The 13,782-nt window shown below is 47.2% G+C and overlaps 2 protein-coding genes across 14 annotated transcripts in view; both read right to left on the bottom strand.

Moving 5' to 3' along the window:
* The window catches only part of PPP1R12C (protein phosphatase 1 regulatory subunit 12C), a 38,820-nt gene extending 34,208 nt beyond the window's left edge, over window positions 1-4,612 (bottom strand). For 2 of the 4 annotated variants that reach the window (XM_077917078.1, XM_077917077.1), the window contains exon 1: window positions 4,102-4,610. In XM_077917078.1, coding sequence (XP_077773204.1) covers window positions 4,102-4,464 — 363 coding nt within the window. In that variant the 5' untranslated portion in view covers window positions 4,465-4,610. Of the gene's footprint in view, window positions 1-4,101 lie in introns of all 4 variants that reach the window. The other 2 variants (XM_077917076.1, XM_077917079.1) reach the window with 2 other exon arrangements.
* A 4,138-nt stretch (window positions 4,613-8,750) lies between these two features.
* Window positions 8,751-13,782, bottom strand: part of TNNT1 (troponin T1, slow skeletal type) — a 28,495-nt gene continuing 23,463 nt past the window's right edge. For all 10 annotated transcript variants that reach the window (XM_028751852.2, XM_028751856.2, XM_028751869.2 and 7 more), the window contains 5 exons: window positions 13,280-13,393; window positions 11,747-11,856; window positions 10,356-10,446; window positions 10,201-10,241; window positions 8,751-9,017 (listed from right to left, as the gene is read on the bottom strand). In XM_028751852.2, the coding sequence (XP_028607685.1) occupies window positions 8,972-9,017; window positions 10,201-10,241; window positions 10,356-10,446; window positions 11,747-11,856; window positions 13,280-13,393 (402 nt within the window). In that variant the 3' untranslated portion in view covers window positions 8,751-8,971. The remainder of the gene's footprint in view (window positions 9,018-10,200; window positions 10,242-10,355; window positions 10,447-11,746; window positions 11,857-13,279; window positions 13,394-13,782) is intronic.

Genomic DNA, 13,782 nt, shown 5'->3' with positions numbered 1-13,782 from the left:
GGACCCGGGTGGCGCTGTGGTATAAACCACTGAGCCTAGGACTTGCTGATCGGAAGGTCGGAAGTTCGAATCCCCGCAACAGGGTGAGCTCCCGTTGCTCGGTCCCAGCTCCTGCCAACCTAGCAATTTGAAAGCACGTCAAAGCGCAAGTACAGGGGTTGTTGTTGTTTAGTCGTTTAGTCGTGTCCGACTCTTCGTGACCCCATGGACCAGAGCACGCCAGGCACTTCTGTCTTCCACTGCCTCCCGCAGTACAGGGGTACCATGGGTTAAAAGCTTAATTCGTTCTGGAGGTCCATTCTTAACCTGAGGTACCACTTTAGCTAATGGGGCCTCCTGCTGCCGCTGCTGCACGATTTCTGTTCTCATCCTGAAGCAAAGTTCTTAACCCGAGGTACTATTTCTGGGTTAGCGGAGTCTGTAACCTGAAGAGCTGTAACCCAAGGTACCACTGTAGATAAATAGGTACCGCTCCGGTGGGAAGGTAAACAGCATTTCCGTGTGCTGCTCTGGTTTCACCAGAAGCGGCTTAGTCATGCTGGCCACAAGACCCAGAAAAACTGTCTGCGGACAAACGCCAGCTCCCTCGGCCAGTAAAGCGAGATGAGCGCCGCAACCCCAGAGTCGTTTGTGACTGGACTTAACTGTCAGAGGTCCTTTACCTTTACCTCCCCGCCCCCCGATTAGTTCTAAATCCTAAGGTAGAACCCCTCACATGGGCAGAAGCTGCATCTTCTCCCAAGACTCATTCCTTTCACCACCACCCACTCTGCCAGAGTTTGACAGACTGGTGTTTGGAGATGGCGGGAGGATGGGGACCAGGGCAAAGAGCCAAGCAGCATCAAGAGAATGAAGTAATGGAAAATTATCCAGGAGTGTGTATGTGGGGCGGGAGAAGGGGACAGCAGTCCCAGAGCCTCCTAATGAGAAACCCAGGAAAGGGAAATGTGTTTCAGGCATAACTGATCTTCCACACATAGCTATACTGTGCACACTTTGTGGATGATAAATCCGGTGGGGACTGCAAAGAAGGGAGGCATACTGCATCCACGCAGCCAACAGAATAACATCAAGACTACGGCTGCAAGCTTGAAACATGCTTACTAGGGAGTAAGTCCCAATGAGCACAGTGGGATTTACTTCTGAGGATACGCAAGGCTCAGTTAACACACTGGAACCGTGCCTTGGACTCGCATTGTCTCCCCGCAGTTAAAATTCCCTCCCTCACTTCCAGGTTCAGGCACAGCATGGCTTGCCATTTCATCTGAAAACGGAAAATATATTTCGGCTGGACCAAGTAGCGATGGAGAGAACTACAAGGGGAAGGAGGGAAGGCATGACACCAAAGCAACATCTGGATGGCCACACCATGGTTTGGGTGTGACCAAACCATTCATAAACCACGAAGCGTTCATACAGGATATTCTGCTAACCTCAATGTAATATGAACCTGGTGAATCAGGCCAATGGTCCTAGTCCAGCAACCTGTTCTCACAGTGGCCAACCATGTGCCCCCATGGGAAGCCTGCAAAGTGGACATGAAGCACAACAGCACGCAGTCCAGCTGCAATTCCCAGCAACTGGTATTCAGAGGCATAACCTGGTGCCTTCCAAAAACATATATAGGGCACAACATTTGGCAAAGGCTGATTTACAGTGTCAAGCACAGGAGACAGGTTTGCATGCAGTCATCCCCCTGGATACCTGTAACTATTTATTCTGCCATTACCAGGTTGGGCACTGCTTTATTTTTGGGTGAAGACAGAAGCAAAGTAGGTGTTGAGCAGTTCCATCTTCTCTTTGCCACTCAACAGCAGTTCTCATGCAAAGGACACTTGCTTGTTCTTCCTCTTGTTTTGAACACAGCTGAAGAAACTTTTTTTTTTATTTATTTTCAATGTCTCATGAAAGCCAGAGCTGATTCCGTGCTTGGGCCCACCTGACATTCACCTTGCAACCGTTGGCTACTTGTGTACACACCTCCATTGTGACTTCTCCTTCCTTCCATTTCTTATACTGTACATGCCCTTCTTAAATCTCAGCTCATCAGTAAACTCCTTATGCAGACACATCAATTTCTTTAGTTACATTTCTTTCTTGCTGGAATTGTTTGCACATGTGCCTTCAATATTTCACCCCCATTCACCTTGGACTCATTTCTTTTTGAGAATTTCTGACCATGCTATCTCTTCATTGATCAGTCCCCCACTGTTGGCGAGGACAAGGTCTAAAATAGATGACCTGCTTGTTGCTTCTTCTACCTACTGGGAAATGAAATTGTCAATGAGGAAACGGAGGAATTTGTTGGACTTTACATTATTAGCAGTTTGAGTTCCAATAGATACTGTATTGGGGTAGCTGAAGTCTCCTATGACTACTATATCTCCCCTTTTTGAATGTTTGGTAATCTGCTGTAGGAAGGCATCATCCAAGTCTTCAGTCTGGCTTGGAGGTTTATAGCACACAACTACAGTAAGCTCACTGTTGCTTCCCTCTCCTACAATTTTTACCAATATACTCTCTATCTATTCACACAGGATATACCGTTCTCAAAACAACAGCCTGCAGTTAGGTGGTTCCAAAGTCCTATGAGCAGACTGGTAGCTATTAAAGCATGGTAGAAAATAGGTTTTTTCCCACCCTTTCTATTTATGCTTACAAACATAGCAAGGTTTCTGTTCTGTGTTATCATTTATCCAGTAAAAGAATAAGAGTTAGTGGCATTTGATCTCTATGTGATGGTGATGGAACTAGCAGCTCAACTTTGTACAGTGGAAGTGACTTACATCACTAGGTGAAAGGTGGAATTATATTAAGAAGGAACATAGGAAGCTGCCTAATATCTATTGAGACAATTGGTCCATCCTGATCAGTATTGTCTAAACTGGAAGCTGCTCTTCAAGGTTTCAAACAGCAGTCTTTCCCAATTCCACCTGAAACTGCTGAAGTTTGAACCAAGGATGTTTTTCAGGGAAAGCACTACAGCACCTGTATCATCTGCACAATCCTACTTATACATAGAATCTGGCACAGAATTTTTGACATCTGCTGTGAAAATAGAGCTTAATAAACCGGACCCGAGAACCCTGGGAGAATGGCTGCCAGCCAAGACAGGAACTATCGTGACAGAGTGAATAGTCACTGGTGCAACTTGGCATAAAAGCAGAATGTATGTGCGTAACATATAATTAATCAATTAATCTAGTGACCGAGAGCAATCTCAGGCCAGAAGTGATTGAGATGTGCTTTACAAACCTCCTTGAGGATGTTTCCGCAGGCAGTGCAAGTTCCATTTACTGGGTAGCTGCTACATTAACATTTATCATACAAAGCGTTCTTTAGCCGTAATCACATGCCAAACTGGGGGAATCATCAAACCTTCATCTTAATTTCACAACTGCTAGCCTCATATAATGCAATTTTTGTGCATGGACCTGGAGCAGCATTCATCTTACAGAGAGCTGTTGGGGTTCAAACCTACCCAACCATTAGCTGATAAAAGGGAACAGATCCTTCTAATTTCACATGAGCCTGTGTGTATGTGTAGAGAGAGACAGGGTGGAGCCGGTTGCAGCTGCTTAATGGTAGCGAATACTCTGCAGATGCTCAGAGGCCATCCCTATACACTTCACATCCAGGCCTTGGCAACAGTAAAATAACGGCTGGGGAGCATTTCTTAGATGCTTAGAAGTACTCTCATCATATAACCCTACGCCAAGCCTTGACATTAGTTATACCAAAGCCGGGGCTGCAGGCAGGGGACTTTCTACACCAGCCTCCCCCAAACTTTGGCCCTATAGTTGTTGGACTCCAGTTCCCATCACCCCTGACCATTAACCACGCCAGCCAGGGCTGATGCTCGCTGCAGTCTAAGACGCCTGACGTGCACCAAGTTGGGGGAAGGCTGCTTCACACGTCTCAACGGGGGGGGGGGGGCACTCCGCGCACGTTCAGAGGCACCCTTTTCCGCTAAGGGGTTACGTTTCCAGATCTGAAATCCTGTCGCTTATTTCGGCCGGGGGAAAGGGGAGGAAAGCTTAATGGGAAGGCGGCAAAAGCAGGGAGAGGGAGGCGGGGAGCTGCCATCGGGGCGCCGCGTACCTGGTGGAGGGCGCTGATGCCGTCCGCGTTGGTCCCGTTCACGGCGCCCGGGTCGGCGCTGAGCATCTCCCGCGCCGCTTCCAGCTCGGCCCCGGCGCAGCAGGCCAGGAACTCGGCGGCCGCCTCGAAGCGGACGGCGCGGGACCGAAGCCCTCTGCCGCCGCCGGAGCCCATCCCCGCCGCGGGCACAGCCTCGCTCTCGGCCGCCACCGGCAGCCCCGGAGGAGGCGGGGCCGGGCACAGAGAAGCAGCCGCTGCTGCTGCCGCCGCCGCTGCCTCGGCCTCCGCCCAGGCTCGGAGCTGCTCCCGCCGCCGCGCCCGGGCTCCTTCCCCCTCGGAGAGGGACAGCAGCGGCGCCGCCATTTTCCCCCTCCTGCCGCTGCTGCTGCCGCCGCCAGCCCGGCTGGGCGGCCCTCCCGGCCCAGCTCTAGCTCTGGGCTGAAAAGCAGCAGCAGCGGCGGCGGCGTCGACGCCTCTCGGCTTCCGTATCGGAAGCGAGAGGGGAGGGGGCGGCGGCGGCAGCAGCAGCAGCAGGGCGGAGGATGTTGGAAAGGGAACGGCTGCCGCGCGGCATGACGGGAAGTGCAGTCCTCCAGACGTCGGGGGCTTCCAGACATTCTGCAATTCCCATCAGCCCCACACGGCACGGCCAACGGCACGGAATTGTGGGAGTTGTAGTTTCGACGACTGGAAGGTCATTTCCACACACACTCTAAATCCCTAGGGGGAAATGCGAAAAGCACAACCTAAGAAGTGCGGGTGGGAATGGAAAGCGGGGGCACTTGTTTATGCCGTTAAAACCACGAGGAGAAGAAAGCAGACCCGGGTCGTGATTGCAGGCGGAGAGCAGCAACTATGCGGCGAAAAGCCCTGGCTGCTTTGTCTCGGAGGTTGCAGTACAAATCATTAGCCCTACGTTGCCAATTACGGATGTAACAGTGCGCAACTCTCAAACTTTCCATCTTTTGGGGGGAAACGAAACAGATGTGTGTGGCATGGGGGGAGATGAGCCTGAAGTCCCGTCCCCCCCACAAGTGCTCCTGGGAGATGGAGTTTAAAAGAAGCAGCAAATTTGTGTGGGATTACCATGGAAATATAGTAATTAGAATAATAATAATAAACCCTGACTGCAGGTCTTTTATCAAGGGTGCTGCTGCATTCCAGCTACTATTACTATTATTGTTTATTTTATTTTACATTCTACCCCTCCTCTCAGGGCAGCATACAAGCAATAAACAAGTAAGCATCTAGAAACATCTAAAAACAATTCCTATACAGATCCAGACTGGGGAAGATCTTGACTCAAAAGGCTTGCTGGAAGAAGAAGGTCTTCAGTAGGCGCTGAAAAGACAGCAGAGACTACGCTTGTCCAATGTTTAGCAGGTGGGACCAAAAGTCAGGGAGGATGGGAGCAGCAATTAAACAACATCTAAAGGTTCACAGGTTTCCCATCCTTGTAATGTAATATGTAGCATAATACGGTATATATGAAGATGTGGAGTATTGTTTAGCTCACCGACATCTCCATAGTGAAAGGCCTACATGTGTTGCCTTGGAAATGAGAGTGGAAAACAGATTCACTTTCAAATGCTGACAGGAACTGGTGGGCGCTGTGTGTGTATTTCTCAACCTATTTCCTGTCTCTGAGCCCTCTTCTTTATAGACTTTATGGAACCCTAAGGAAGAGGAAAGACTCGGCAAGTGCCCATAGAAATATGAAAAGAATGGGGTCACACCATGTCAGCCCTAATCAGCATCTAAGCTTGAGCTGGCTTTCAACTTCCACAAGATATATAAAAATAATAACAGAAATGTCACCAGATACAGCACCGCCACATCCTTAGAGAATCACAGCCAATGCCAGTTTTAATTTTTACCTGAATTTCAGAGTGGGGCTGTATATACATCGTACACACATAAAGCCCATGACTTTCCCCAAAGAATCCTGGGAACTGTAGTTTGTTAAGGACACTGGGAATTGCACCTCTGTGAGAGGCAAGCTACACTTCCCAGGATTCTTTGGGGAAGCAATCTGATTTAAATGTATGGTGTATACACAACCTGTGGGCCACTCAGGTCTTTTTCTAACTTTATGCAAAAAGACCCTGATTCAACACCCGGCATCTCCTGGTAGGGCTGGCAAAGACCTGTAGTCATGCCTTTGACCACTGTCAGAAGAGAATGCTGGACTCGGCCTTTGCTCTGAACCAGCAGAAAAGGGAACAAGGATTAGCTTGTACTTTTCCCAAGCACCTCCTCCAAATTCCAGACTCTTTCTGCTTCTTGAGGCTCAGTCTCATTGGTCTTCTGGTTGTGGTCTGCTGCTGGCCTTCTCCAACACTCAGGAAAGACTTCTCTGCTAAGGCCTGGTCTCACACCACTAATGTCCCTTTTTGCTGTATTAACGGCCACAGAAAATTACTTTTCAGTGGAACATTTGCCTGGAAATCTTAGGCATCCCTCAAGCAACCATTGGTGACCAATGGAACCCAGAGGAACCGAGGCAGGGAATCCCTGGTTTTGTGTAGGCCCAGTTGCCCCATACTTCCCCTCCACCCGCTGCCGGCAGCCTTGCATCTTTGCAATGTTGCCAAGCGGTATGGCTTGTGCAGGATTGCAAAGCACAGAAGTGCAACAGGCCTGCTGCTATCAGGCTTTCCCCCAGCAACGTTTATGAAAAGGGCCCAGACTGAGCTACCTCTTACGTGCTGCTCTGCTTTCAGCGCACTCCTGCTCCTCAATTCTAGTATCCCAATGAAGCCTCTTCTGAAATGGGATGCAGGTGGCTCTCTCGTGGAGTTGTAGGCCTATGTTCAACACACAAACACACACACACACACACACACACACAAAATGGCTCCCACTGCAAGCTCTCTCCTCCCTGAGCTCCAGCGCTCCCTCCTTAGCTGCAATAAGTAGGCCCTCTGTTGGAGTGGTACAGCTAGTCTTAAAGGGAGAGTATCGCCATGCACCAAAGTCTCCCAGGTTGTGGTTTCTTCGATCTTCAACCCTTGCTGCTTTTTTAAAACTCTGAGAATTCCCATCGCTCCAAAGTAGTATAGCAACCATGTGACCAAGCCTAGCAACTGCCTTGTTTTGCTTTCAATGTTTTTTTGTTTCGTAACAGTTCCTATCTTTATTTTAGATTATCTATTTTTACCTTCTTTAAAAATAATCAAGGAAAGTTATAAATTTAAAGGCATCCAGTTGACCTCTTACAGCTTTGTTGCCAGTACCGCATGGCCTTGAGTACCCCTAGAAAAAAAGCACTGATTATTATTATTATTTACCTGCCTTTCACTCTAATATCCCAGTGTGAGTTACGGCATTAAGAGACAACATTAAAAACAGTTTAAAGCAACATTACAAGGTAGGTCCTCAAAAAATATAGACCTCAAGTGTCAAAAGAGGTGTGGAAGCTGTATAATGAAGGTGCCAGACACACCTCTCTGGGGAGGGGGAGGGCTACTACAAAACATGTGTTAATATACTGTTATGTACTGAAGTTCTCACCCTGGGCCAGCAGGGGGATACTGTAGATAGTTCAGGTCCACATATGCAAATAGGGGATCAAAAGCGACGTTCAGTGATTGGATAGTTACAAATAGTTGTTACAATTACGTTGTTCTGGAGCTCTATATAAGCAGGCTGGCTGAACCCTTCAGTTCAGTTCTGTTCTGGCCTGTGAATAAACAAGAGCTGTTTGAAGAATCGCTGTGTCGTCTGATATGTTCACCCACAACTTAACATATACAGTTACTGACTCACACTGGCGTACATGATAATGTTAACCTGCACCCTGAGTTCAAGTTACCAGTGTGGGTATGGCTTAGTAGGCTCTCAGCGCCCTTCTCAGTCCTTCTCAGCACCCCCTTCTCAGTTTTTCCTCTCTTCACGCTTCCTGGAACAAGCAAGAAGCCAAGTGGCTATCTATGGCTCCCTGCAAATGAAAAGAACCTCTCCAAAACGGAGATTTTATAGCTTGCTTATTATAATTAACACAAAGATTGCCTGATTCACTTTGTATGGAAGCCAAGTACTTTTCTTTTCAAGTTGCTTGGAACCCTTTTTTTCTTCATTTTATTTCCAGTGGATGGAGACTAGTTTGCTGTAAGGTCTGGAAACTATTCACTTAAAGTGGTACCTCGGGTTAAGTACTTAATTCGTTCCGGAGGTCTGTTCTTAACCTGAAACTGTTCTTAACCTGAAGCACCACTTTAGCTAATGGGGCCTCCTGCTGCTGCCGCGCCGTCGGAGCACAATTTCTGTTCTCAAACTGAAGCAAAGTTCTTAACCCGAGGTACTATTTCTGGGTTATCGGAGTCTGTAACCAGAAGCGTATATAACCTGAAGCGTATGTAACCTGAGGTACCACTGTATTTGCAAAGCTAAGGGTCTGCAATTTATTGTAGCCTAAGCATTTTTGTGGGGAACATTTGCTTAAAGGTGGATGAGGGCAAATGCAAATCTAACCAAGTTTTAACGTGTCTGGAGCAATCGTCATTGTGCTGCCAGTCAGTGTAGACAATAATGAGCTTGATGGACCAGAAGCGTGGCTCAGTATAAGGCAGCTTCTCTGGAAAGCGAGGAGAAAGATAGAAAGAGAGATTCTACATTCTTTCCACCAATAAAACACAGGGAGGCTGTACTCACTGGGGAGGTACCACAGAGGGGAGAGTTTGGTTTATTGGGTCTGGCTTGTGACAAAGAGCTTGTTACAGGCACACATGACAGGGGTGAAGAAGAATGGACAAAGGGCAGGCTGGTCAGCTTTCAACATAAAACAGGGCAGGGGAAGCAATAGGATGCTGCAATCAACAGTAGCTCCCAGATCTCTGCATGAATTGTAGGTGGGTGGGTGTCTTCCTTTTTACTTCCAGCGGCCACCAAGTCTGGCTTTTCCGGCACCTTTCTTGCTGCAAGGAAGAAATGTACAAGTTGTAAAATATCCACATTCACCATCTCTCTCTCTCTCTCTCTCTCTCTCTCTCTCTCTCTCTCTCTCTCTCTCTCTATCCAAGAAGACTCACACCCAGCTCTGTGTACTGCTTGCATATATACAGTATGTATCTGAAATATATTTTGTGAGGGAAACTCAAGCTAAGCAGTCACAAGACCAAAATATGACACAACAAATTTCCAAATATGAAATGTTAAAAGTTAGAGAGAATGCTACAGCTGAATTTCAGCTTCCAAGTGGTGCAGATTTTGTTGACCTGCATTCCAGCTCTCCAAAATAGTATGTTATCTATTTATTTCAGAAAAATTATATACCGCTTGATTGAAAACAACAACAACAACCCTCAAAGCAGTTTACATAAACATATAACAATAAAATCAAGAAAAAAATTACAGCTGTACTTTAAAACATACAAAAGTTAAAATACTAAAATGCTGAAACAGATTAAAATGACTTCAACTTCCTAAGCATTTGGGTAAGCTTGTCTGAACAAAAATTTCCTTAAAGGTAAAGGTAAAGGTACCCCTGCCCGTACGGGCCAGTCTTGACAGACTCTGGGGTTGTGCGCCCATCTCACTCAAGAGGCCGGGGGCCAGCGCTGTCCGGAGACACTTCCGGGTCACGTGGCCAGCGTGACAAAGCTGCATCTGGCGAGCCAGAGCCGCACACAGAAACGCCGTTTACCTTCCCGCCAGTAAGCGGTCCCTATTTATCTACTTGCACCCGAGGGTGCTTTCGAACTGCTAGGTTGGCAGGCGCTGGGACCGAGCAACAGGAGCGCACCCCGCCGCGGGGATTCGAACCGCGACCTTTTGATCGGCAAGCCCTAGGCGCTGAGGCTTTTACCCACAGCGCCACCCGCGTCCCATAAAAAAAATTTCCTTAGCAGGTGCCAAAAAGAGGATTTTAAAAAAACATTTTATAAACCTGGCAGTTGTGGACTTTATGAATTCATGCACAGTTCCACACGAACACTAGAACCTGTTTCTCAAGCCGTTTCCCCACTGTTGATTCTAGTTGTGAAAATGCACACGTTTTGTGGCTATAAAACATGCGGTGGGTGGGTGGGTAGTTAATGGGATTTGAGGCCAGAGTAATTTGTATGTTTGGGTTGCTTCCGGAACCACAAGGTCACTCACAATTTCTGGGCGTGGCTGATGCGGTTGTAAAGAACATTGATCTGGAAAGGAAGGGAAAACACACAACACACAGAGAGGGAAATTGATGTTAATATCATTTTGGCACCAGGGAAAGTTCTGTATCCAAAAGTATATTTCTTTTCCTCCCTCCTTACCTCATACTTCTGACATTTGTATTTTTCCATGAGGTCAAATTTCTCTGATTCTAGTTGATGGATCCAGTCATGTAGCTCCTTGGCTGTGTCCCTGGACAGAGAGAGGTAAATTGTATTGGGGTTTGGGGGACTTATCTGATTAAACCCCCCCCCCCAACATCCCTCATGCCCCTCCCTGGCCAGGCACTCAACAGTGCCAAGAACTGCTGGTGGCCATGGTGAGGGCTTTGGCCAAGCCACCTTCCCTGGTCCCCTCCCTCCTCTCTGCCATTGCTGTCAACTGATGGTGCTCCTCTGCCTCATCTTGGCTGCCAGACAGAGCCAAGGGGCAACCAGGCAGCAGTATCTCCTCCCCGCCACTGCTGTGTCTGCTTGCTTCTGCCCTTTGGGCTGTTATAAGACTTTTAAGGTCTCAAATATATAATAAATGTTCATAAATGCACACATATCTAAATTTATGAACCATGTGTCTGAAATAATATGGGAGAGCAATCCTGAAGCCATTTTGACTCTCCCATTGACCTCGAGTATTCCTGTGCAGTAAGGGAGGCAAATGGGGAAAGCCTTCCCATTGTCTTTTTGCTTGCAAATCCTGTCTTAAGGCCGCATTTGTGTATGAATAGGATAAGCCTGTGACCTGGACTCAGGAACTAAAGTATTAACCATCAGAATGGCCAGGCTGCCCAGGTAATGCAATCAGTGACCATTATCAGGTTTCCTGGCAGGCAGGATTTCTGCTGGAGACCGCCTCCTTCTGTGATGTATGTATGATGTTTCAGGGGGTTGGTCTTGGGCTACAGGGAGGGCAATTTCAAAAGTCTATATAAGGGCTTGAACACCATTGTTCAGGGTTCTCCTCCCTCCTGTGTGTGGTGAGTGGGGACCCTGTTGCAACTGTTCCCTGAATAAAGATCAGGCTTACTAGCCGCTTTGCTTTTCAATTTACAGTCGCACCTCAGAAGTCGAACACCTTGTGAGATGAACGTTTTGACTCCCAAACGCCGCAAATCCAGAAGTGATTGTTCCGGTTTGCGAACGTTCTTTGGGACCTGAACATCCATTGCGGCTTCTGTGGTTTCCCAAATGTTTTGAAAGTTGAACGGACTTCCGGAAGGGATTCTGTTCGACTTCCAAGGTACGGCTGTACTCTGGTTGGCTTCTGTTATTTCTCCTACCGATAAGGAACCCACTTAAGGACTCTATACGGGCCCTGGAATAGCCCATAAGGAAAAAGGAGCAGTCACCCCACCCTTATAACGGAGCCAAAGTGTCAGGCACATGAATAAGCCAGCTGCAATGGTGAGGGGGGGCAGGGTCAAGGGGGCTCTTCTATGGGGGACCCTTGCAGGGGACCCTTGGCGCCAGTCTTGCAGCTCCACTCTGTTACCAACCTCAGCTGTTGCTCGCTTAAGTTCTCTACATTGAGCGGCTTCCTTCGCTCCGATAAGATCCGGATCTTCATTTCACGGCCTGTCTGCCTCTTGCCACGTTTCTGCTCGGCCTAAGAGAGAGAAACCAGGTGGGAAGCGTGTGCAAAAGGGAGTCACCTAGGGAAAACTTTTTAAAACAGGATTTTGACCCTTAATTTGAAGGCTTTTAAAGTATTTGCGGCCTCTTTTGGTGTTACAAGGATCTGTGAGAGCTTTTATTTGCAGAAAATGCTTTTGTTTTTTAGGTTTTTATTGATTGTGTTTACTATAACTGGGATTTTTTTTTGTATTTTTACTGTGTTTGCAAGCTGCTTACAAACTTGCCAGGGCAATCCGTGAACCAAAACACAGCTACCCTTCAAAAATTGGCACTCATCTGAATTTTGCAGTTCTCCAGCCAAACATTGTTTACAAAAATGCATGTATTTGGAAACTGTGCCTATCAATGAATATATTGGTGAAAATAACATAAAATTCAATAGGAGAAATTTGCAGTAAAATGCTGGAGAATTTTCATTGGGAACCTCCCCCCCCCCCCATATATACAAAAAGAATTTGCAAATTGCTGCAGTGTGAAGAACCAAAATGAAGAATGGAAAAATGGGGAAAAGGAGAGAAGCAAGATGCATAGATTCTTCTAGCCCTAGTTGGGAGTCCAGAAACATCTGGATTGGCTACAGGTATCTCTCTACCCTGGACAGACTGAATTGCAGGAAAGGGATGGTGGCTGCAATTGTGAAAAGAGCCACCTGATGGCACCACGGTGCTATTATATATTCCGTCCCTTCCAGAAGATCAGGTGGGAAGCAGATTCTCAAAGGCTTGAGAATAGTTGCAGAGGATGAACCTGATTAGATAAGGTGGACATCAGGTTTTACTTGGGGTTAGGGTGAATTTGCTCTCTCCCGACTGTTCAGCTCACATCTCCCTTTCCCTCTTAGAAACACCAAATATCCCCCAAACTTTAATAAAGAATGGGAAAAATTTATCTGGGAGACCACTGTAAGCAGATGAAAACATTAGCAGGATTGCAATAACACTTGTAATGTAGCAGATACTATGGACAAAATGGAGTGACATAAAATATGGATTATGGAATAATATGCAGTCGCAAAAGTTGACAATTGGACCCACGGAAGGGAAGGTGGGAAGTCCAGAGATTCGGAGAAATCTCTAAGTGTGACTATGTACTTTGTATTGTTATAATTCTACACTTGTAAAAGTAAATAAAAATTATTTCATTAAAAAGGTGAAAAATCAAAAAAGAGAAAAAATAAGCGCCAAATATCCTATAGCAACACTCCCCACCCCCCCTGCAAAGCACGTCCTCTACTATGAAGCTATGGTTTTGCAGTGAGAAATTAGCTAGCACTGTACACCTCTAGAACAGGTCCAATTGGATGGCATGCAAGTGGTTGAAATATTAGGAAGCAAAGCAAAGACTGTGATTATCCAAAAGAGTAAACCCCTCCTTACTGTTACCCAGCAACTTACCTTTACCAGGTACCCGCCAAAATGAGCCCCCATATTGGACAGCACTTTCTTCTTCTTGGCATCATCTTCTGCCCGTTTCTTGGCCTCTTCCTCCTCCTTCCTCATCTTCTCTTCCTGCACAGGGTGACCATGTGGAATCCATTATCCAATGACAAAACAGGGGCAGGGAACCTTTTTTCAGATTGAGGGTTACATCCCCAACTGGGCCACCACCCAGCGGTCACACGACAGTGGTGTGTGTGTGTGGGGGGGTGGAATGTGGGCGAAGCAACCAATGTAAATCTTACCTTTTCTAGAGCAGGCTCATTTCATCCTCTCCAACATGTCACCAAGTCAAATCAGCGTGTGCATTTTTCAGGGCCGCACCCCCGTGGGAGCCATGTGACTCGCACAAGATCATGACCCCCCCCAAAACGGGCATCTTTCGGGGCCCTTCTCTCGTGGGAGCCAAAAGGAGACATCCTGGGAGCTAGTAAATCTAGGATGTCCCACTTAAAGTGGGA

This window comes from Podarcis muralis, chromosome 13 (genome assembly GCF_964188315.1).
Source record: "Podarcis muralis chromosome 13, rPodMur119.hap1.1, whole genome shotgun sequence".
Classification (NCBI taxonomy): domain Eukaryota; kingdom Metazoa; phylum Chordata; class Lepidosauria; order Squamata; family Lacertidae; genus Podarcis; species Podarcis muralis.
The sequence above is the reverse complement of the archived record's forward strand: the minus strand, read 5'-3'. Positions and strand labels throughout refer to the sequence as shown.